The sequence below is a fragment of the Melanotaenia boesemani genome, chromosome 1, assembly GCF_017639745.1.
Source record: "Melanotaenia boesemani isolate fMelBoe1 chromosome 1, fMelBoe1.pri, whole genome shotgun sequence".
Lineage (NCBI taxonomy): Eukaryota > Metazoa > Chordata > Actinopteri > Atheriniformes > Melanotaeniidae > Melanotaenia > Melanotaenia boesemani.
The window spans coordinates 16,428,382-16,452,031 of NC_055682.1; the positions used below are offsets into that span (position 1 = coordinate 16,428,382).

Sequence of the window (23,650 nt, forward strand, 5' to 3'; positions counted from 1 at the left end):
ACATATGTTTTCCTACAGACACAGATCAACCTTCCGGAAGTCAAATTAACTGTAAATGAGACAGAAAAGTTTGATAACTGATTTTTTTTTTTTTGTTTTGTTTTGTTTTTTAACAGTGCTGTCAATTTGATTTTAACAGCTTTTTGAACCGTTGAAAAACTTGGCTATCATCTTAACAAAATAAAGCTGTTCAATATTCTTATATGAAATTACTAGAAAGTGGAAGTGGAAATGGAAGCTGTTCTGTTGGTGCTTTCAGTATGAACATAAGAAAATGCACAGCTTTTGTATGTTTTTAGAATCCTATCTTTAAAGGACAAGAAAACTGTTAAAATGTGGCGGAACTATGTAGCAGGGCTCTGTTAAGACTTGGACAGCAGCATTAAAGCAGCCTCTGCGTTCCTTTTGGGGTTTTGCACAGCCTCGTGAATTGATGAAGGTGTCAGCTGACTGCCCACAACACAAGCCCAGACTGTGCAGACACCCCCCACCCTACCGCCACCAAATGCACTTACTTGCATGCTCCAGGTCAAACACCAAGTATGCCATATAATATAGTTTTCTTACACAATCTTTGTTTATATTATTTATGAAATGCTGGATTAAAAATGTAGTTTTGTGCTTAGGTGTTTAACCATGAGGCTTGAATTTGACTTGGTTTCCTTCCCCCACACTTAAAGCATTTTAATTAATCAGCTCCGTTTATGACACTCGTGTGAGAAGTCATTTTCATAGTAACATTATTCTTGGAAGTGCAGTACTTCTTCCTCATTAGGTGCCCCACTACACCCAGTTAGTATCAGCCACCCTACATTTTCTAGTTATGTAAGTCTGTTTCAGGTTATATTTAACAACTTTCCTCAAACAGCTACACAGAATAAATCGTGCTAATACATATGTTACAGAACGTATTTACGAACCTTCGAGTTTTTATTCCTTATTTTAGAGCTTAGATGAGCTCAGTTCAAAGTGGAGGGAGGAGGGGTCGGCCTCACGTGACCAGGCAGCTTCTACACGCTTCCAGTTCACATGACAGACATGGCTTGGACAGCGCGGCTGTGGTCCACATCTAACCGCGGATAACGGTCCTCTCCCCCGGTACGACGAGTATTTGAGATATTTCAAACTCATACCTCCGTCTCTAGAAAGCAGAAAGGGGATAAAAGCAACGACGGGAATAGCAGCATCATCTTTGCTTCACTTCCAGCTAACGGTCCGTGAAGGCAAGTGCAGTTCACCCACCTGCGCCTGCAGCTGCGACACAGCGCTATCTCCCGGCATTTTCCTGCTTTCCACACGGATAAAAGCCAAGCTGCGACTTGCCTTCAGCGATGAGGGTCTTTCCGTCATTAGCCGCCCTTTTCATCGCCTGGTTTGCGGTTTTAGGTGAGTGTTTTGCTGCTTATGGCTGTGGTATTTCTCGCGTTGACCAAGCGGATCAGATCATTAAACCGAACTGGATGTTTTGTGATGTCACGGCCATACACGCTGGGCTAACTGTCGTTGGAGCTGCTTAGCTGTGCCCTCATTTTGCTGGAACAAGCAACGGAATAATCGTACAGACGACCGACAGCAGGGCCGGATAATTGAACATACTGCCCATGGGCCTTGCAACCCAATTCCCCCCTTAAAGCTCTCTTCCTTAACATCTTAATTAAACATTCATAATGTGCACCTACGAAGAAGAATATCAACTCCTACATCATCCAGCATGTTTATGATCTAAGAAATTTTAGGTAAAGTTTAACACATTTTGTTAAAATATCTAAAAACTTAAAGCAAGGTGTTGTCCTCACCTCACAGTTCTGTAAAGCTAGATTAAACGTGGAAAATATCTCCTATCTGTTCACAACTTAATTATTTAATGATTTGATTTAATGTATTCTCAAATAAGAGCAAAGCAATTCTGACTTTTTGTCTGATATTTTTATTTTGTCTGACCAATACTCAAAACGTTAAAATGTTGAGTCAAGAATTACAAGAAACCATTTCATCCTTCTTTAGCTGTTAAATGACAGAAACATCTTTAAATAATAATAGAATAAGAAACCTTTATTAGTCCCTCAATGGGGAAATTGCTTTGTTGCAACAGTAACTAGTGATAATGGTAACTAATGAAAAACTTTAAGTTCATGTAGGGCTGGGCAATATATTGAGATTTTCAAATATATCGAGACTTTATCAGATGCAATATAGAAGGAGGTAATATAGTTTATGTTGAGATAGCTTGTTTTGAGTTAAAAGCATCTTTTCTATTGCATTTTGCACAGCTGTATTTTCAATTTATTTTGTTTTAGGAGTATTTAATTTAATGTGAAGGTACTTTATTTTTCAGTTAGCTGTTTTAATGCACATGTGCTGCTGATCCTTAATAAAAGTGTTTTTAGCACTGAAGGCTGAAAATTAGAACTGTCTCTTTGGTTACTTGACAAAATATATATATATATATATATATATATATATATATATATATATATATATATATATATCGTATATTGTGATTCAGATAAAAAATATCGAGATATAAGATTTGGTTCATATCACCTAGCCCTAAGTTCAAGTTTAAGTTAGACCAAATACTGGATCAGTGCTGTTGATCCTGCAGCTTTTCAAAGTTACGAATGGACCTGTCTTTGGCAAACCCAGAGAAGAATTACTGGAAAAGTCCCTGGACTTGCTTCTGTTTTTATAGTGTTCTATTCTGATTTAATTCCCAGGTTTTGTTAATATTGTGGACCAGCAGATTGGCCTCATTGTTGTGTCATTTGAGAGCTTCACATGACTACCATGATGGCTTTGTGTTGCACGCTGCTCTGGAGGGGCCCACTGACAGTGTTAGTTTATGACTGGTTTAATCACGGCGAACGCGCACAGGCACCTGGCGCTGATGCAGAAAAAGCACAGTTGTTTTCAGTTTTGTTTTTGTCTCTGCAAGATTGTGATCACTTCAGAAATTCTGCCAGCAGCAGTGTGGATTACCTTTCAGTCTGACATTTGCACAGCAGCCTATCTGCAACTTGATACTTTGTACACACAACTGTTTTAATCTCATGACCGGGTTGCAGTATTGTGTAAACGGCATGCTGTGTGTACAGGCTGAACAGAGGTGACGGGGGGTTACATCAGAAAGGCAGACTAGGAAATGAGCCTGGCATGACACTGGCAGTCCTGAAACTCATTGCTCTTCACATGAAGATGAATAAACTGATAAATGCAGACAGAATTCGAGAGGAAGAACAGAGCAGAGAATTTACAGGAGTAAGTGATAAATAAAACCACAGCAGTTTCACTGTGGGAAATAAATGTACAATATTGCCATTATCTATGGATGCAATATTGTTTTTCCCCCTAATGAACAGTTTTTGGACATTTTGGGAAGTTTCTTGCAAGTGGAAACTCCTCTGTTGCATTACTACATGATAAAATGGGTGCTTTTTAATTGTAAAACTATGAGTTGTATGGTTGTATATAAGCCCTGGTTGGCCACTGCAGATTAAAAACGTGTTTTGATGTTTACAACCTAAATCAGGCACAAACTCAAACATGCTGCAATAGTGTAACAGAGTATAAAAGTATTAATAGCCTGCAGTGTAAGAATAACTGTTGCCAGATTGAAACTTAATATGAGCTAACAATAGTATCTCCTGAGTCTGACGCTCAGGGCATGTTCAGTTACACCTGCTGCAGGTCTGGACTAAAACACCAGCTCTGTTATGACTAAGAAAAAGAGGTTTGCTTTGTTTGTCTTGGTCTCACTTTTTGCCGTCTGTAGCCTCCTAGTGGTGACTTGTCTAAACTGCTTAGTGTTGTTTTTAGGAAGAGGCATCATGTAACACAGATGCATGTAACTTTTCTCTAACCAGACAAAACAAATAAAAGATGCCATCTTCAGTTTGATTTTGTTTCTGCAACACAAAATTATTGCTTCAAGCAAAAACTGCAACAAGAAAATGGGATCTTATTAACCAAAATGGCTATGTAAATAGCTTTTAAAGTTGTCTGGGGATTTATTCTTCTTGTGAGGATGTGAATGTGTTAGTGGAGTTAGTAGATTAAACTGTTCTGAGGCCTGTTCAAAAACATCAGTTATAATTAAAACAATAACAAAAAGAAAAAATCCAATTGTTTTGTCTTGTGATTGCAGATGACCTTATAAAATTTACATCTGGACGAATGATAAAAATAAAACCCAGACAGTTTAACAATTAATGTCTTTATTTGATGTCAGTTGGATACATAAGTCATAGTGTATCAGTCTCATCATGAGGTGACACTGTGTCTTAAAAAACATGTTTTATATTCTAGATTATGTCAGGCAATTTAAAGCTCCAGTTTCTACTAAACATATTTGACTAAAATATGAAAAAAAGTTTAAAATGTTTTTTCTTTTTTCTCTGCTCACCAGGTTAGTTTGTTTTTGTTGGGTTGTTTTCTTGACATTTTCAACACATTGTTGCCTACAGGTTGCACTCAGGCCGTTACCCTTGAAGTGAAGGAGGGAAACTCTACCTGCATTAAAGCTGAGCTCTCTGCATCATTCTCCATCACATACAACACGTCCAGCGGCACAGTATGTAACCTGACAGTATTCTGTTTTCTAATTACACATTTAATTACATAATATTTCTTTAGTTTACCGCTTTGTGCTGGATGGTTTTGTGAACACTTGTCATCTCATTTGTCCTCACCTCAGAGAACAGCTTCAGTCTCTCTGCCTGACTCTACCACAGTTGATGCAGCGAGCAGCTCATGCGGCGGCTCTCCATGGCTGGTGGCGGTCTTTGGATCCGGTCACACACTGGGGTTGAGTTTCTCAAACAATGGAAGTGTCTATAGCGTTGCTAACCTGACTCTTCAATACAACCTGAGTGATACTTCGGTGTTTCCTGATGCCAACAGCTCTGGTGAGAATAAACTTTTTACCTTTTTACTCAGTTTGTCATCAGTTGTGATTTGTTGTTGTTGTATTGAAGATAATCTAAATACATAAAGAAGGTAAAGACATTATAATTAATGAGTTTCAGGAGAGGATGCTGCAAGTGCAATATAGTATGTTATTAATGTAATATTGTTATACAAACTAGGTTTCATAAGGTCTCAGCATATGGTGTTTTATAGAAGTTAATCTTATTGGATTCTAGTAAACCTTGTTTTAAATCATTATATTACAGATGAATGACTATTCTATTGTTTATATTCTAGATGTGGTCACTGTGGTGTCTGCCTCAGTTGGGATCTGGGCGCCGATCAACACCACATACCGGTGTCTGAGTCCAACCGCTGTCACCGCTGGTGGGGCTACTGTCACTTTCTTTGATATGAGGCTGGAGGCGTACATGCCAGGAAATGACCTGAGTCCAACAGGTAGAATTCTTGTGGTGTTTCTGATCCATAGTCGGAAGGTTTTAATTATTTTTCATCTGCTAAGCCGATCGCACATTTGTTTATAATTTCTCTTGTCACAGAAAGCGTCTGTGTGGCAGATCAGGCCACTACAACAGCTCCAACTACCACTGCCAGCACTGCAGCACCAACAACTCCACAACCAACTGCACCAGGAACGCCTGAACGGGGCACCTACTCCTTGAAGGACAACAACGGCACTATATGTCTCCTGGCTCAAATGGGACTGCAGCTTAATGTCTCCTATGTCTCTCAGGCTCAGAACAAGGTAACATGAAGCAAAAACTACTCGCAGATGGCAAATGTTAAACAACCTGCCAGTATATATTACTTGAAATAAAACAACTTTGTTTGTTTTTGCCAGACTGTCCAAGAATTATTAAATCTGACTCCCAATCTGACAAACTCATCTGGATCATGTGGAGTTAGCAGCGCTACCTTGGTTTTGACACAAGAGCAAACAACAGTGCTAAGCTTCACCTTCACTCTGGTACATTTATCATCTTTTTTTTTTTTTTTTTTTTTTGTGAATTATGTTTTTTGTATGTACACATACTACATCCAGCCATCACCTCTTCTAATCCACAGAACTCAACATCCAACAAATACCACCTGAGTGGAATCAGTCTGCAGGCAAACTGGTCCGATTTGACTGGTACGTCGCCTGTCATGAGCAACACGCTTTTTAAAAGTTTTCTTAGTCAAATCTGTAGTTTAATCATTTTGGATCTTTTCTCTTCTAAGCTCCCATCTCAGCCAGTAACAACAGTCTTGACTATCTGCGGAGTACGCTGGGTCGCTCTTACATGTGCAACGCAGAGCAGACGCTGGTTGTGATACAAACTTTCTCTCTCAACACATTCAGACTGCAGGTCCAGCCGTTTGGCGTCACAACTAACCAGTTTGCTACAGGTACAAGTGTTCATGTTTCTCTGTTTTTGCTTTTTTAGTTCAAATCAGGTTGAATTGTAATGTTCACATTAACCTGGCAGTGTTTGCTAGTATAAGTTTACATTTCTCTCCTGAGCTGAAAATGTGCAGGGGTAAAGAAATTAGCATTTTGGGAAGGCTACTTGTTATGTTTAAACAACTCTGATCTTTATTCCTTTCTGTCCTACCTTCTTTTCCTCTGTGTGCAGCCGAGGACTGTCAGATGGACCAGGACCAGATGTTGATCCCTATTATTGTTGGAGCAGCTCTGGCCGGCCTGGTGCTGATTGTCCTTATTGCGTATCTAATAGGCAGGAAGAGGAGCCACGCTGGATACCAAACCATCTGAGTGAACCCTTGATTTAACTTAAACCAGACAGACTGAATGGTGGAGAGATTAACCCAAGTGTGTGTGAGTGAGCAAGTTATAGACTGTGGACACAAGCTTGAGTGAATGGCAGTTCTCTGTGGTGAGTGCATGCCTACCTTGCGTGACCTCTGGATATTATACTTCCTGTCACTTTTCTTTTGATTAAAAGCAAAATGCGTGCTAACTTTAGAGGGTGTGCATCTCGGTGAAGCCTGAGAGGACTGACACTTCAGCTCATCAACAATGGAGGATGTTTGAATTTACTGTCAATGATTCAGCTCCACTTGTTTTTTTATGTTCTTGGGATTGGATTGAACTGCTGTTTTTAGTTTTTTGATCATCGAGTTAAAGAGTCAGAGCGAGTCAAATGAACCCAAGTCCAAATTCATTGAATCAATTTTGAGTATGACCACAAATAAACTTTCAACTTCATCAGCAAATTACCATCCTCTGTGAAAAGGGAAAGCTTTGAATCTGTCCCATTATTCCACAGTTAAAATCAATTAAAGAAAAATTATAGCTGTTTTCCACTGGACCCTCCCCCCCCCCGTAAATTATTGATGGGTACAGAATCTTGTGGCGCACGATGGCCATTTCCATTTATTTAAGCAGTATATAGTAAAGCTACTCGTTGCATACAGTATAAAAGAATAAAATTACTTCCTCTCTGCTATATTTTCATTAGGTGTTTGTTTTTTTTTGTTTTTTTGTGGGACTTAATTGTGGCAGTAATTTATCTGGTCAAAAAGGTGGCTGCAACCAAAGTGGTCTGTACTGAGAAGTGTACAGACAGGAAAGCCTCCACTTATAGCACAAGTAGCCACAACTCCAGCACCTCCCGGTCTTTCAGTGGTTTCTATGGAAGCTCAGTGAGGTGTGGCAGTTTGGAAACGCATGCAAGCACAAACCTGTCTTTTATTTTTTAGAAAGCTACAATAATTTTCTCTCTCCTTAAGTCACATTCTTGCACAGTATTTGTACACTGCAGCTGTGCAGTGAATATTTGTCACAGCATTCTTGCTCAGTTTGAGTCTGAAAAGATTTTTGTGCGTATGAATTTATATCCAAATGCAAGGAAGAATGAGGTGAAATATCTGGGAATTTTCCTTTAATTCAACAGATCAAGCACAGCTGGTAATTGTAATGACAATGATGTAGATCACTAGGCCACACAGCATATATGAACAAGCAAATGGGTTCATTTTTTTCATTTTCATGTTTCAACTCCCTCTTGCAAATGTTAATTATAATGATTTGTTTTATTTTTATAGAAAATGGTTGATCTCGTTTTCTATTATGCATCTTACTGCAAGTCAATAAAACTGTGAAAAGTCCAACTTTTGTTGTTCTTGAATATTTTATACAGCAATCCTTCCATATTTAATTTGTTTAATCTGTTTATTCTACACCGGGAAGGTAGCGCATTTCCCAGAATAATCGGAGCAAGAGTCAATGCCATGAGTATTGTTTTGTAGTGCAACTAAATCTGGCATCACTGCAGTTGCAGAGTTAGTAAGAGCCAAAAAAACAGAACAAACTGGACAGAAGGTCTTTAGGTTATGCTTGTATTGTTTCACCACAGTGCACTTGAAAAATATGCATCCAGTGTGCTCAATCTAAAAAACTAATAAGTATATTGGAGATACAAAAATTCCTGTGAAATAAATATAAATCACATTGGCTTGCCACAGCTTGCTGTGACAGCACTGCATATTGGTTAATTCTTCATTTACTCTAACAATAATTTCTTCTGACTGAGAAAACTATGAAATACGGTAGACATTTTCTTGACTATGGTTAGTGTGTAGCACAAATCACTGCACCTGGCCACTTTTTAGCCTCTTTAGCTTCTAAAATTCTGGACTAAAGTGCATTATTTCACCTTTTGACAAAAAAATCTAATACAAACTACATTATTTTCATGTGGAATCATCAGCTCATACATACATAAAGCACATTAAAAAATTCCTCACGATCACATACTCTGGGCTGCATGATTGTCTCAAGATATAGTTTAAGACTGACGTTTACAGTGTGTAGTGGTCACAGTGACTCAGCTTAAATAGAAAGGTGCAAACAAGCTGCTTGCCTCTCTGGAATGTGTACTGGCTTTAAACAGCAGGTATCTGAGTGGGTCAGGATTCCTCTGCAAGGATTCGAGCTCGACACGTCGCCCGCAGCTTTGTCAATGTTGCCATGGAGAGGCTTCCTGGTTCAGTGAAGATTTTCTTGGAAAGAAAAGAAGAAACATCAGGATCATTGGATTACAGGAAGCAAATTATAAAGGATATCTCTCATGTCCTGATTGATTCTTCCTGTGAAGTTGCTCTCTTAACAAGTAATGACTGGATAGATTTTACCTTTCTTTAAATATACCTGCATCAAAGTGTGGCACTCATCAACAAATGGTCCGTGGGTGATAAGTTTGAAGCTTTGACACACGTCGGGCAGTGACTTTGCCTCTCCAATTGTTGCCTGGTTGTGGTGGATGAGCGTCAAAGCTACTCGAAACAGGATTTTTGAGCCCTCATAGAAAAGGCAATCCCAAATACGCAGTACTGTCTGCAGAAAAATGGCAAAACATGTCAATTTTACTAAGACAGATGCTTTGTACATACATTAAACTTGCACCTAATCTAACAGATGGGGAGAAAAAAAATGTCAAGTACTGTATTTCAATTGCACAAAAAATGTCCATTAGTCGTTATGTTTAAAATCAGTGAGGACTCATGTCCTTCTTCCTGGTTGCCTAGTGTTTGAATGCTGATTATATACTTGAGGAAACAGTCCAAACATCTGCTAGAGTTACACCCTTATATAAAAGTTCCATGTATGTTTGGTGAGTAAACATTGCCGTCAACACCTTTCTCAAGCCAATTTAGGGAGGCAGCATTAAGGACTGCTGTATGGGATGAGTCAGCTATACTGGCTGGCGAAAAGAGGAGGAATAAAAATAAAAAATGTTACATTTTTAACCGTATCCACATTAAATATTCAATACATGATATAGTCATTTTTCTTAAGTGTTCAGAGGTAGATTTGGGATTTGGGGCCACAAAAAATGGATTATTCAGGATATTGAATGAATCACAGACATAGAACACTTGTTTCCTTCCCAGTTAAACTAAAACAGAAATCACAGCTATACTCACCTCTACTGGTAAGATGTCTATATAAAGACAGATGAACCATCGAGAAACAACAAGGGTCCACATCACATTATGTTCCACCATGACCTGCCACACTTGAGGGATTTTAATTTTCACCAGCTCCCCTAACACTTCCTGGTCCGTCTTCAGCCCCAGCATGGCGGGAGTGTAGTAGTCTGCAAACACGACATAGTTAATTAACTCCAAGCAGACTGACAAGTCACTTTTTGTGTAAATTGTTAATAGCTTACTGTTCAAACTACTACTGCCACTACCCAGTTCATTTACACTGAGATTCTTACATTAGGTGAGCAATAGATCCTGATATAAACATGTGTAGGTCTGAAGCCAGAGACAATATAAGACCATGTGACACTGACTGGATTATTTTTATCCCTGAGCAGAGAGAGTCTGAGCACTGACACACACACACACACACACACACACACACACACACATACACACATCTGTCACAAAAGCAGAACAACAGCAGGTTAATGTAGACACACACCTGGTAAAATTCTACCAAGCAGTGCATCCATCAGCCAGAAAGATTTCTCTTCATCTTTTGTGATGATAAGTAGATACCCAGCAATGAAGTTCATCCCCTGAAGGCAAACAGACACGCTCAGGTTACACGTGTTTCATGAACTCTGCACAAACAGGTTTTATCAGAATTTAAAGCTCTTAAGGTGCCATTTAAAAAAAAAAGCTGTGAGAAAACAGCCTCCAAAACCCCTTTTTTTTAAAGAAACTTGACAGAATGGTCAATACCCACCATAAAACCTTTATTTCGCAGCCTCAACAAACCTATGTGATATACAAATATAGTGGATTAAACCTATGATTTTTTACTCTAAATAACTAGTATTTGTCAATATAGAAAATGTAAAAGGCCAGGTCTGAGACAGAGGTAATGAAAGAGCTGCATCTGGTCTTCATGGGATAAAACTCAAAGGGATTGAGCAGTACCTTTTCCACTGACATGATTAAAGAAAAACACCAATATAAACTGAAACAGGCTGCCTATCATTATGAATGAATAGGTTCCAATTGTATTTTGTGAAAGATAGAACCATCAGTGTAGTCATATTTGAATTGTAAACCAGGCTGCATACTGACTGAAATTTGCATTTCAAATATTAACATGGACCTATAATGAGCTAACACGCAGCAGCCTTTCTCTGGACACATGAGAAAGTTAAATACTACTTCATCTATAAACACAAGATCAGCCATTTCTTTCTTAATTGTATGTAAGCATATTATCCAACAAGAGATTTTACACTTTTTTATGTATGTATTGTTCTGTTATGCTTGCAACAGTCTGCACTGCATTTTTCCTTCAAATATCTGAGACCTTTTTGATCGATTTTCATACCATAATCTTGAGCAATTAAGTGTTAGACATTTTCTTGTATTTTTAATGTACAACCCCAAACAAAAAAAATAAAACACTGCAACAATACAAATGCAAATTTGCAACATTAAAATGATAAATGTTTTGCTTTAAAAAAAAAGGGAGGAAAAAATAGTCACATTAAAAAATTTCCACTTAAAAACTCTTGAGTGAGGGTAAAATATTTAGCAAAACTCTAGCTTGGATTTTGGTGAGGTTGATTGTTACCTGGCAGTATCCCACTGCTGGATTGTGGTGACCATAGGCCAGTAGCACATTGTAAAGGGCTTTCTGCAGACATGGGCTGGATGTCTTACGGAATTGGATGTTGTCTGGAAATGTTCTGTTCAAGTCTGAAAAGAGAAAACAATCATGCTTATTGCAATGCTTTTGTGTCTATAAATACAATACAGTACTCTGATTATTTTAACTTAGTATAAAACACTTAAAGTAATTGTTTTTTTAATTTATTTTCATAAACAATCTAGACAGTAGGAGCTGATTCAAGTTTAGTTTATAAAAGATGGGAGATTATGGCCATAATTCTTTGTATTTTTATGTGTCAGGACTTTTTTAGGAGCTCTGAATGATCACATGGGTGGATGAGAAACTGTTCCATTGCCTGACCTGTCCTGATAGTCTCAATGAGTTTAGGGTCTTGCTGGGCTGCCAGCATGGACTGGTAGTATCCTGGGTTCTTCTCTAGCTGGTCCTGAGCCCCGCTGGCTGTCATCCAGATCAGAGTTCGGTGCTCATTTGGAATCCCCTTGCGTACAAAACGCTTTACTAAACAACAAAGAGAATGTTTACATTTACCTGAGTTATGGTGCATGTTCTCATTCTAGGTGGATACTGGTGTGTTTTCACTCACATTTTGTACTCTTTTGCACCTTGCTTTTACCCTTAAGTAGTTTGGACCACTTGATGGATCGTCGGGTGAGCACAACCAGATACTCAGACATGAGCTCTTCATATGACTCATAATCAAAATCCTCTGAGCGTTCAAAGCCATATGGATCCACTCTGCATCAAAAAGCACAAAGTCACAAACTGATTTTAAGAAATACCTACAAACGAGGAAGTTTCAGTAACCATAAAGTCTCAATATCACAGCCCATTGCGCCTTAAAATAAACAGCTTCCAATTAAAAAATGAGAACTTGTCCAACTATGCTTTTACTCCTAAACTGGGATGTTATTCATATTTGAGATAAGACAGTGTCTAAAGTTAATCTACTGCAGTACAAAAAGACTGAGAACTACTTTGCAAAACAATCTTTGCACAGTATGTGTATCTACATGTCATGGATGAAAAAGGTGTGGGTATAAATGGCTCAGCCTAATGCCTTAGGTAACATGTTAATCTCCCTGCAGCTTAACCCTTCCACAAAAGCAAAGTCATTTCTGAGGAACTAATGAACCTGCACACCAGCAATGCTGTGTGGTTCAGTACATGTGCTCTGAACGTGTTCCAGCACAACCAGCATTAAGTAATTTGACGCAACACATATGCCACACACACACTGCAAACACTTGGTGAAAGGAAAATTATCATTATACCAGGGTTGTGCCTTACATCTGAGTGTCCTTGATGTCAAAACAAAAGCAAGGCCATTCGTTAGATTTTTCAGTGAAGTTTATCAATGTGGCACCTAACCAAGTGCTGGTTTGTTATCACTTTTTTTAACTACATTTCTTTCTTGAATACACGAGGAATAGCCATAGTGAATGGAGTTTTTTTTTTCCAACACTAAACATTTGGTTTGCATGGTTTTAAGTAGATCCAAGCCATTCAGAGCCCTGCAACAGATCCTACATTAAGATCTTAAAATTCAAATTACTTAAACAGTTAAGTTAGTTCACCTTTATAATGAGTTTAAAGGCTGAGGTTGATCAAATCACCCCCAACACGAATAGTCTTAATATGTAGACTTAACTGTTTTAGTAGAAAAAAATGTAGCTCAAGGTTCATAATAATCATAAATTAAATATTTTAAGGAACTTTAATCTCTGACACGTCAAACTAAAACTCTTGTTATCTTCTATATATGACATCTTAAAGAGCATTATCATTATATTCAGGCTTATTCAAAACAGTGGTAAGGAAAAATAACTTTTTCAATAATAACCCTAAAAACCTGCTAAAACCTGATCGTAACTGAGCATCTGTAACTTAAAACACGGTAAAAAAAAAAAAAAAAAAAAAAAAAGTTTTAAGACTTAAGATTACCAGCCCTATTCACAGAAATTAATCAAATAAAATAACTAAATGATCAGGCCAGTGGGACCTTACAATTACTGTGGTTTGTTCAAATACGAAGGCACGCGACCATAGTTTTGAGCTAATGTTAATTTAGCTAATTATTAGAAGCTACAAATTAGTAACGGTTTAAACTATCTGACACTTCTTCCAATTTCCACATAACCACAAAAGTATCAGCCTCTTGGTTTTCTCAGTAGGCAAGAAACTCGAAGAACCATACGGTTCCCACATTGATAAAACTGAGATTTTAACTATTTTTGAGTACGGTCGGTGAATGAACAGTTACATTTGCCAGCATTACCTGTCCACTCTGTCTTTAGCTTTACTCTCGGTGAGGGAGTGGGTCCCGTTGGTCGACTTGTTCCTCTCCATTGCCTCTTCTGCTCCAGCGATATCCTGAAAAGTTTATCTAGGATCCCTGCTTGAATCAGCTGTCCCGTTTTCTTCAACAGGTTCACAGTTTACATCAAGGACAGCTGTTAAAGTTAAGCTAAATTCGCCTGAACGCTCAATTTGTCCATGTTTGCGTGCTGAGAAGAAAATAGGCAGGACTGTGCTCTCCGAGGATTAACATGCTATGTCGAAAAAAGGAAAGCAGTGAAAGGTATTATTAAGCTTTTCCCAAATTATTACGTTATTATAAGTCGATTTCTCAAATATTTTTTTCATCGACCCACGGATGGTCGGGCAAGCTGTATGGCGAGTGTGGAGTTTGACTCGAATTTTATCGCCATCCACAGGCACCTGCTGCTGGTCCCTGGATCCTTGTAGTTCGACTAACTTACCGGAACGACCAGGATAATGCTACCTAATATAGCATACCCCTGGTGGTTTTCACCGACTTCTACTCTTGTTTCCCGATTGCTGTGGTCCACAGAAGATTTCGGACGTATGACGTTTGTCCCAGGGCAAACGCCTCAATCCGATCTAATGCTGCATTCAGGTGAATGCCGTACAATCGTACCTCAGACACTCAGGACGGCACCGAAAATGACTTATGGCGCATTCACGAGTCTTTGGAGAGAAAGGTGAAGCAAGTTAAAAGTAACAAAATAAATGCTTTGGGCGTAAGTAATATAGGTAATTATTTATTACCGTATTGTAAATACTAATCACTTTAATTCTCAGATTAAGTTGTTTTGATATCAGATGTTAATGTTTTAGGTTATACACAGGGACGTGTATTTGCATTGATTTTTGTGCTATTTTGTTACTATTGAATAATTTAGTAACATTTTTTTTCGTCAAACGGTGACTGATGCCTCTAAAGAGAAAGGTGCTTAATAATAATATGTATTATCTATTTAAGACAACAATTTAACATTGACTCTTAACAAAGATGCATTTGGAATTTATGTGTCCAATGGTATTTAAATGCATCAAATATGGTAAAAGCTCCAGACTCCTCTCTCTATGGTGCTCTACTGAGAGACTGGAAAACGGTTTTGACCCTCGTGCCATCAGGCTTTACAATGTAGCCACTTCAAGGAGGAGCAAGAAGAGAGCTGGGAATTCCTCAAAAAATGGTCTTGTAGTGCCTTAACTAGTTTGCAGTTGATTTTAATGGTGTATTTGATTATTATTTATTGCTACTGTTATATGTATTTTTACTTGACGATTCTATTTATCCCCATGATTCTATCCTATAATGATGTGAATGTGAGCGACAGACTGCCACACAATTTCCATATTTATCTATCTATCTAAAAAGTCGCCCTCTCCTTCCACCTCAGCACAGGTGAAAGCAGACACCTGTGAAACCTAATCTCTGCTCAGGCAGCATTAGTCTTCTATAGAATACCTACAATTGAATGTTGCATGCTACATGGGTGAATCACAACTAAAACAGCCCTTTGAAAATGACTAGACATTCTAAGTTATGCTACAAATAAATATGGATGAACAATTAAGGGCAAAGGTTTATGACACTAGGAAACCTGTAAGTCACAGTCTTAGCACAGTTTTACTTTTGGGAAAAATGACTGAGTGAACTAAATATATTTTCAAGTATTTATTGAAATGACTTGAAAGCTAAAGCCATGTTAAAGTAGAAAACTGTACGGAAAGAACCAAAATAGCATATACCCACAGTCACCAGACATGAATTTGATGAGATGCTGAGAGAATCTGGAGCACAGAGATATCCTTCCAGGCCTGTCATCTAAAAGCTTACTTTTGTAAAAGTTCAGGGGTAAGTGTTGCAAAATTACGCAAGGGTTGTTCTGAGGGTTTAATGTACAACTTACTAAAAAATACAACAACAATATTTCAGCTATTGAATGAAAATATCTAGTCATGAAGTCCATAAGTGTCAGTGTATATTTATGCAGTACACATTTATGTGAACTTGCATGGAAAACACAGCTATAACAAAGTAAACCAACACCCATCTTAATCAAATTACTGCAAATTGTTTTTAAACATGTCTGACCTACATAAACTCAAAAACATGTGTAGGTCTTAAACAAGAAAAAAAACAAGGTCTGAATGTAGATTCATGTCCCTGGAGTAGTAATCCTGCCGTGGGTGCAGTTTTTGGATCAGTGACTTGGATGAACTTCCAACTTACAGCATATTTGGCACTGCTGTGTGACCATTCATACTGTGAACAAGCCCCACTCTGTCCTGCTTTAAGCACAGTTAAATTCAGCGTAAGTGCATGTACTAGACTCTGTCTGCTGTTAGTCTGTCCCTGGACAAAAAGAAAGAGAAAACTAAATTAAATAAATGAATAATAATAATAAAAAAAGATAAAAACATTCAGAGCTTAGTCATTCTCTGGCAAGCATGACAATATGCTACTTCATCTTTACAGATTCTTTTCAAGAGCTGACAAGCTAAAATTAATTTATTACAGACTGATAGTTAATTAAAGGACAGGATCATTACATTTAAAATATTTAAAAGTAAGAATATACAGATAAACATGAAGTTTTTAACATTTTATAAAAAATAAAGTTATGTAGAGTCAAGATAGTCTTTTGTGAAGCAGTCTGCACATCATTTTATCAACAATCATGATAACATTATACCTCCCACTCTTGAAAACACTACACTGATTTCATTATCTTAACAATTATTAAGATAATCAGTTGAAGACAGAGTGAAACTGTGCAAACAATCACTTCAAGTTTGAATTTAAATGATCTTAACCAGTAAATCTAAATGCTGGAGAGGACTCTGGAGGTTGTCAGCTTTAGTATAAAATATTTATTTCTTTGTACATTTTCCTGGTTTGAAGGTGGTTTACTGCCAGCACCAATCTAAAATGTAAATGTGTCAGTAAATCGTATGATTTTGGGTTTATATGTTTGCTTGACTGAAGGATCCCCATAATAGATTGTGGTATACTTTGGTTTCTGTTTTGCTTTGTCTCTCTCAGATTCAAACTTGGGTAATGTTACTGCAGAAATCTCACAGTCTTCAAGTGCAGCCTGGTTAGCAGTGTCATAAGAAAGTCTACAGCTTTGTGGCATAACAGCAGTATTAACCTCTTCTTGTCCTTCTTTTGAAGCCTCTGTCTCGTTTTCTTGCGTCTCACCTTTTGCTGATTTCTTTCTAGTTATCACATGACTGCCAATATCTTGAGGACTGTACGGATCATTATCTTGAATATTTTCTGTTGACTCTAAGATGACGCTAGGAGCAGCCGTAGAGGTATCAGAGTGTGACTGTAAATGTGCAGTCAGAGGAGTTAAAGGTTCTGGCTGTGGTGCTGATTGAAAAGAGGATTTAATCTGGTCAGCACCATGTTGATCTTCATATCTGTAAGCATGTGGAATAATGTACTTGGGTGATCCTTCCTGGATAGTCATAAGTCTCTGGAGATGTAAGTCACTGTTATCTACAGCTTCATAAGAGGAATCTCTAGAAAATGTCTTGATTGTTGGTTTGGCATCGCTTTCAGCTGTCAACATGATGGATTCACCTGCAGCTGACTTGCTGGAAGAAAACTGTCGGCTTCCACAATAACTGTCTGCAAGGTTTAACTTATCCAAAGCTCTAGGCTTAGTTTCCATACATGTGTTCCACACAGGAGAGCAGGTCATTATAGTGGCCAGATGCCATTTCAATGGGAGCTCTTCCTCCACAAAAAGCCTGTACGGCTGTGGGAATGCCCACTCTGTCACAGATAGCAAGGAGAGCTCCTCTACACATCCAAATTTGACCCTCATTGTAATAAACTTCATTTCATCAACTGAAGTGTGAGTTTCACTGAATTCTGCTGAGTCACAATCCTTAACCTCATCATCTTTTATTTGATCATGTCTATGTTTGGATGAATTATAAAGCCCTTCAAATGAGGGCTGGCCCTCCACTTTTTCTTCTTTTAAAGTCTTCATGTCTTCTGTATGCAAGTTTGCTTCTTTTAAAATATCTTCTGCTTGATCTGCTTTTTCATTTGAAATGTGATTTCTTTTTAAGTTTTGTATAACAGATTTACTTTTTGTGTCCTTCTGTGGGTTTTGTTTGTGGACGGTTTGGTCTGCCATCTGGTGATGCTTCCTTTCAAGAAAAGCCACCTTCTCTTTTATGTTAGATGGAACCTTGACTTCTCCAGCAGGTCTTTCATATGAGGAATTTAAGTTACTTGCATTAGATACAGTAGCTAGAGACTCAAACTTCTCCATAATTGAAGATAAGAGGATCCCTTTTCCAATGACGCTTGGTTTGATTTGCTGCTTTTTAGATGTTTTCAGTCCCAGTTCTTTCTGCTCAGCCATGGCAAACTTGGCAACAATATCCTTCACACTGTTTTGTCTCTTTAGTCCTTGTCTCTTAGCTTGCTGCTTTGTGTGCATGTCACGTTCAGTGTCTTGATTGTAATTGTGGTTTGGCATCCCTCTGCCAGAGGACAGAGTCCCTACCTCCCTCTGTTGGGTAACATGGGGTTTGGGCATGGACCTTAAGAATTTAGACTGAAGGAGCTGAAATGTGGTAATACGTCGAGATATGAGGTCTCCTGCTCTTTGATCGCCTTTTAATTTGTTTTCTTGTGGATTCAGCTGGCACTTAAAACCAGTGCCAGAACTGGTGTCAGCAGCCTTTGCCTGGACTTCTTTTTCTGCTTCAAAGAGATGAACCACTTTGCAGCTTGCCTGAAATCGAGACTCTCTCACATAAGTCTCACTTGGCTGGTCAGGGCAGCAACTTTTTCTTTTGTGCTGTGTTCTGGTCTCTGGCTTCTCTAAGTTTCTGTCCATGGAGGTCCTCATGGGCAGATCCTGTATTAGGTAATGCAGAAGACTCTCAAGAATCCCTCGGAGCACTGGATGACATTTGGGGTCTCTAACCAGCCTCCTCAATCTACTGGCTTCAGGGATTATTCTGGATTTCCACGAATCTGGTCTACAGAGAATAGAGGACATGCAAAACTTAATTTTTTTAGGTCTTGAAACTGATAGAGCCATCCTGAACAAGAATTTGGGATGATTCTAATCTGTGTTCGTTCTTTCTTTCTTTCTTTCTTTCTTTCTTTCTTTCTTTCTTTCTTTCTTTCTTTCTTTCTTTCTTTCTTTCTTTCTTTCTTTCTTTCTTTCTTTCTTTCTTTCTTTCTTTCTTTTGTAAATTTGACAGAAAGCAGTATTTACTCCAGTAGTTTCCAAACGATGTGCCTTAATACAGCCACTTGAATGAAACACACAATAAGTCATTTACCCCTGGTGAAAAGGGATGAGAGAACATGTTCAGTCTTGCAGTGAATCAAATGTTATAGGTGATTAGTGTTGGCGCTTTTTAAGGGAGCTGTTAATAAGAAGGTATTCTTAAGAGTAAATGTGGGATGCAAAGAGATAGGAGCCTAATGTATTCTATAGTCTTTATCTCAGTCCATTTTAATTATTGTGTCATTTTTATTTTCCATGTTTTGGTGCTTTGACAACATAGCACACTGAATCTCATAAAAGTATTACAGTGCAAATAATAATGCCTATTTTACAGCTCAATATTCATAAAAGTTAAAGTAATCCAAACCATATTGCACATGCACTGACAAACTAAAGATTGACAGGTTGAAAATAAATTTAACCACAAAACAGGAAATCATCTGGCTGAAGCAACCTAAAGATCTTACAATCAATCTGAGCTTTAAAGACAGTGTTGGGACAAACTGAAGGAGGTATTGCCTAATTACATCCCTAACTTCCTTAACGTTAATACAGGTTAGATTTAGAAAAGGCAAACATCAAAGATAGGAATTATCCTCTGATTGTTAAGAATAATTCTTTTCTCGAGGCACTTAATGTTATGACGGCCAAGCGTTATGCTTTCTCCACAGCTCTGTCATTTGAAAATAATAGGGATTTTGCATTGCAGCAATCGTTGTATCATACAATCATGTGAATCATTCTCCATTATTACTGTAAAAAAATATTATTATATTATTATTTATCCATAAAATTCTTCTTAACAGAGAGATAATCTCCCAGAAAGTATTCATGTGAATTTAGTTCCTGTGCCTCTATTCCACAGATTATGTTGGGAGGGTGATTTTACCTTTAAAGTTTATGACAGGTCTGTGGACTGAATATCAGGGACAGCAAATTGAGAGAGGTGAGATGAGGACAGGATGCCACTTAGGGATGAGGGGGTAGTGTTGGGCTCAGGGAAGCAGTTTTAGCATCATATTCAGTTCCGCTGTCAGCCAGTAGAATTCAGGTCAATGAAGATCTGGATTACTTGTCTATGCATTTCTCTGCAGATGCTGCCTTGTATAGTGCCTCTCCAAGCTCCTCCAGGTGTTCTCGTTTATCCAAATCCTGGAACAGGCCTGGGGGAACCTGACTCAGACCATGCATCAGGCCATACAGACAACCTGCAATTAGGCCTGTTGCTTCACTCTCACCTAAAAGAATATTTTCACAGAGTCATAAAGAGCATGTTATGGTATGTGTGTGTGCCTTTAAATACATTTTGCAGGTCCATGCTTCTGTAGTTCTCACCTCCATGAAACATGGCTCGTTTACAGAGTTCAGCCCAGTCACTCCCTGCAGCCAAAAGGGCGTCATAGGCTATCATAGGAGCATCATGACCTCTCCGACCAGCACGACCTTCTGAGCTCCAACGCTTGTACATCTATTTAGACAAAAAAAAACAGACATGTGCCTTGCCTGATAGGGGCAGAAATCTCTATCCATAGAAATATGGGGGAAAAGCTGAAGGAACTTACTTTATCTGTCTCCTCAGCGTCATAGTGGTCAGGGAATGAAGGTTTGTTTTGCTCCTCCTTGTCTATCTCTCGTTCTTCAAGGTAAAACTGCCACTTAGCCTCAAAATAGAACCAGTTTTCCTGATACTCTGCATAAGAAAGAACATTTACTGACGTTCCAGCTATAACTTAGGATATACTCTTTCATTCCTGTGTATAAACCAAGACATGTTATCTCCTCCTTGAACATTAGTACATACAAAAACAATTTCCAACCTGCCATATGCCGTATGGTCTTCCTGCAGTACTCCTCAGCACGAGGGATGACCTTCATGAGTTCACGACCCCAAGTCACAAGAGGCTTCCCCTGGATTGCATAGGATGCGAACAGTGCTGCTGTCAGGGAGCCGAGGAAGCCTGGACCAAGAGTGTCACAGCATAAATGACTGCCACTTTAGTTATGTTGAAATAATGAATCAGCCGTGCTAGATTTCTTATTTTTAGAAAGTATCAACTCCATCACCTGTTGGGTGGTTGTGGGTCATTCTGCCTATCTCAATGCTGACCTCCACCAGGTTTTCTTGTCTTTCAGGCTGCCAGTATCTCATACCCACACACATGGCTTTGGCTGCTGCACCAAACCCAGACCCTGGAAATAAACCCATGTTCATATCCAATAACACATGTTTGACATTAATCATGCTGGGGCTCATTACACCAAAAAGCACACATTATTAAAATTTCTTCTGGTGACCTTTTTCATTGAAGGGTGTATGCCAGGCGAGGAGGAAGTTGTGTGGTTTGAGATGAACATATGACTCCACGGTAGTAGGATCAGGGGCTCTCCCTTGGAGAGAAACCATGGCTTCAACATAGAGACGTACCACCTCCCTGTACAGATCCTCCAGACACCAGTAATCTACACACACACACACACACACACACACACACACACACACACACACACACACACACACACACACACAAACGTTGCTTGAGAGTCACTAGTGACTGGCATGCAAAGCAAGATGAGTGGTGCTGTGATGCTAAATTTAGCTTCAGTCTGCCGGGCCACAGATTAGGACCTGAATGCCTGTAGTTGTAGTGGAGTCACTTCCTCATACTGTGAGGTGTCCAGCCACAGTTGGTTTATGTGTGTAGTGTTTGTGGGAAGGAAATCTGTGGTGACAAATGGTTCTTCTAAGTTAGTTATCCAGGGCTTTCTCTCGCCTTGAGAACATTTCAGATTCAGTTACACAAAGGATGAAGGAGTATAGTCCATCTAAGCACTGTCAAATTTTCCAGTGAACATGTGTAAAGAGGGAGTTGGAAAAATATTTTTTTTTCTTTTTATTTAATTGGAGTTCTTTGTTTTCTGCTTTAGAAAGGAACAAGCAATATTGTCAATGTGCCTTGAATGATAAGAAACTATCTAAGGTTATTAGAAAGGTTTTTCGACTGTTATTGGAGCCATTAATGGAGTAACAGTTTTACATACTTCAATTGTTATGTGAAAAGGACAAGACAAATGCAAATATGAGCATCTTGCATTGCATTAAGCTGTTTTATGACTAGCTAGTGTGTGTGCATGTGCATCCATCCTTATATGTAGGCAATGGCATGCTGGATTGCAGCTAAATAGGGCACCCTAATCTTAAAAGATGTCATCAACATTTTTTGTCTGGACCAACCACATTAGTTTTGAACCACATCTGCAGTCGAACATGCTAGCAGTAGATTATGGAGGCTTCTGACCTGCTATTGTTCAGTAAAGCAGAACTGAGGATCAGCTTTTCCAAAGTAGTCTATTTTGGACTGTCCTGTCGTGATGGCTTGCTGAGGGGGTTTGAGGTGGTATTTTGGGTGAGGGCATTCAAACTGTATTGAGATTTATCCCCAGACTTTGATGCTCTGTTGTAAAGATAGATGATATGTCAGCAGGTTTAATTATTCTGGTTTGGTTTGTAAGAGTATGATTAGCAGTTTCCACTGACTTGATTGAAAAATTTATTTATAGAAAATTATGTTAGGTGTATATATTTTCTAACAAATGAAAGAAAATGTTGGTTTCATGTGACGTTACGTTGAAATTTTACAATGAAGGAAGATAAATTAGCATTTAACCTTGCTATGAATTCAACTCTAATTTGCTGCTTAAAGCATCTTAAATCCTCCAAATGTTCTGCTTTGTTGCTTTAATCATACACATACCTGTTACGAGTGCTTCTGCTGTGGTTATGTGCATTAGCACCGCATCACTCAGAGGCCAGTTATCAGGTTCCAGTTTAAGAGCCCCCAATCCTCCCAAAGAGGCCAGTTCCTCTTGGATCTTTTTGCCTGATGTGCAGCTTTCCCAGTGGCCCTTTTTGAAGCCCAAAGCATCACCAACAGCCCCTAGAACCATGGCTGCTTTGAATTTCTCCATGATAAAAGGTTTTGAACACGCTTAGCTCACCCAGCTAAACTTAAAAAAAAATGAAAAAGATTAAATGCTTGATGGAGCTTTAGCTTTTGGCATAAACCACACTGGACTCCTATAAGCTCCTAGTCAAGGTAAAATTAAAACAAAGCAACTTCTTTTGTCCCAAAACATCCTGAAAAACCTCAACCTTCACTGCTCTCATTGTGAGACAAAAATGTAATTTTCTCCATCTCAGCTAACTTTGCCATCCGTCCATCCTCAGAGCTCTCCTGTAGTTTCTCCCTCACGAGCTAGAAGCACCAAGGATGGGCAAACACACACATGCCAATGGGAAAGCGTTGCATTATCAGCTGCAGCTTCTTTGTGTTGGGCGGTGATGGGTTCAGCTGTGATCAGGTGTCTCCTAAAAAGGCAATCCCCATGGTCTCGCAGTCTAATAGCTGGATGACAGCAGAAGTGTGTGTGTGTGTGTGGGGGGGGGGGGGGGGGGGGGGGGGACTAGACTTATTCGCATTAGTCTAAGATGGACTAATGAGAATAAATTAGGGGGGAAAAAAGTACTTCATAC

The 23,650-nt window shown here is 38.8% G+C and overlaps 3 protein-coding genes across 4 annotated transcripts; 1 reads left to right on the plus strand and 2 right to left on the minus strand.

The window, feature by feature from the left end:
- The first annotated feature begins 994 nt into the window (after nucleotides 1–994).
- On the plus strand, nucleotides 995–8,037 carry lamp1a (lysosomal associated membrane protein 1a). 2 transcript variants are annotated; one of them, XM_041988572.1, is made up of 10 exons: nucleotides 995–1,098; nucleotides 1,208–1,386; nucleotides 4,464–4,570; nucleotides 4,694–4,904; nucleotides 5,203–5,364; nucleotides 5,466–5,671; nucleotides 5,768–5,893; nucleotides 5,992–6,058; nucleotides 6,148–6,315; nucleotides 6,543–8,037. In XM_041988572.1, the coding sequence occupies exons 2-10, from the start codon at nucleotides 1,332–1,334 to the stop codon at nucleotides 6,680–6,682; spliced, it is 1,242 nt and encodes a 413-aa protein (XP_041844506.1). In that variant the 5' UTR covers nucleotides 995–1,098; nucleotides 1,208–1,331; the 3' UTR covers nucleotides 6,683–8,037. The 2 variants fall into 2 exon arrangements, with proteins under 2 accessions (XP_041844506.1, XP_041844499.1); XM_041988565.1 differs by having other exon boundaries at nucleotides 1,008–1,386.
- Nucleotides 8,038–8,254: 217 nt separating this feature from the next.
- grtp1a (growth hormone regulated TBC protein 1a) lies at nucleotides 8,255–14,447 on the minus strand. Its single transcript, XM_041988583.1, has 8 exons — nucleotides 13,815–14,447; nucleotides 12,123–12,274; nucleotides 11,879–12,037; nucleotides 11,480–11,604; nucleotides 10,364–10,460; nucleotides 9,856–10,028; nucleotides 9,080–9,265; nucleotides 8,255–8,931 (listed from the first exon to the last, which is right to left on the minus strand). The coding sequence occupies exons 1-8, from the start codon at nucleotides 13,883–13,885 to the stop codon at nucleotides 8,839–8,841; spliced, it is 1,056 nt and encodes a 351-aa protein (XP_041844517.1). The 5' UTR covers nucleotides 13,886–14,447; the 3' UTR covers nucleotides 8,255–8,838.
- A 1,747-nt stretch (nucleotides 14,448–16,194) lies between these two features.
- Nucleotides 16,195–23,398, minus strand: adprhl1 (ADP-ribosylhydrolase like 1). Its single transcript, XM_041988513.1, has 8 exons — nucleotides 22,872–23,398; nucleotides 21,415–21,579; nucleotides 21,184–21,309; nucleotides 20,937–21,077; nucleotides 20,682–20,809; nucleotides 20,455–20,587; nucleotides 20,192–20,357; nucleotides 16,195–18,862 (listed from the first exon to the last, which is right to left on the minus strand). The coding sequence occupies exons 1-8, from the start codon at nucleotides 23,083–23,085 to the stop codon at nucleotides 16,777–16,779; spliced, it is 3,159 nt and encodes a 1,052-aa protein (XP_041844447.1). The 5' UTR covers nucleotides 23,086–23,398; the 3' UTR covers nucleotides 16,195–16,776.
- Nucleotides 23,399–23,650: the final 252 nt, after the last annotated feature.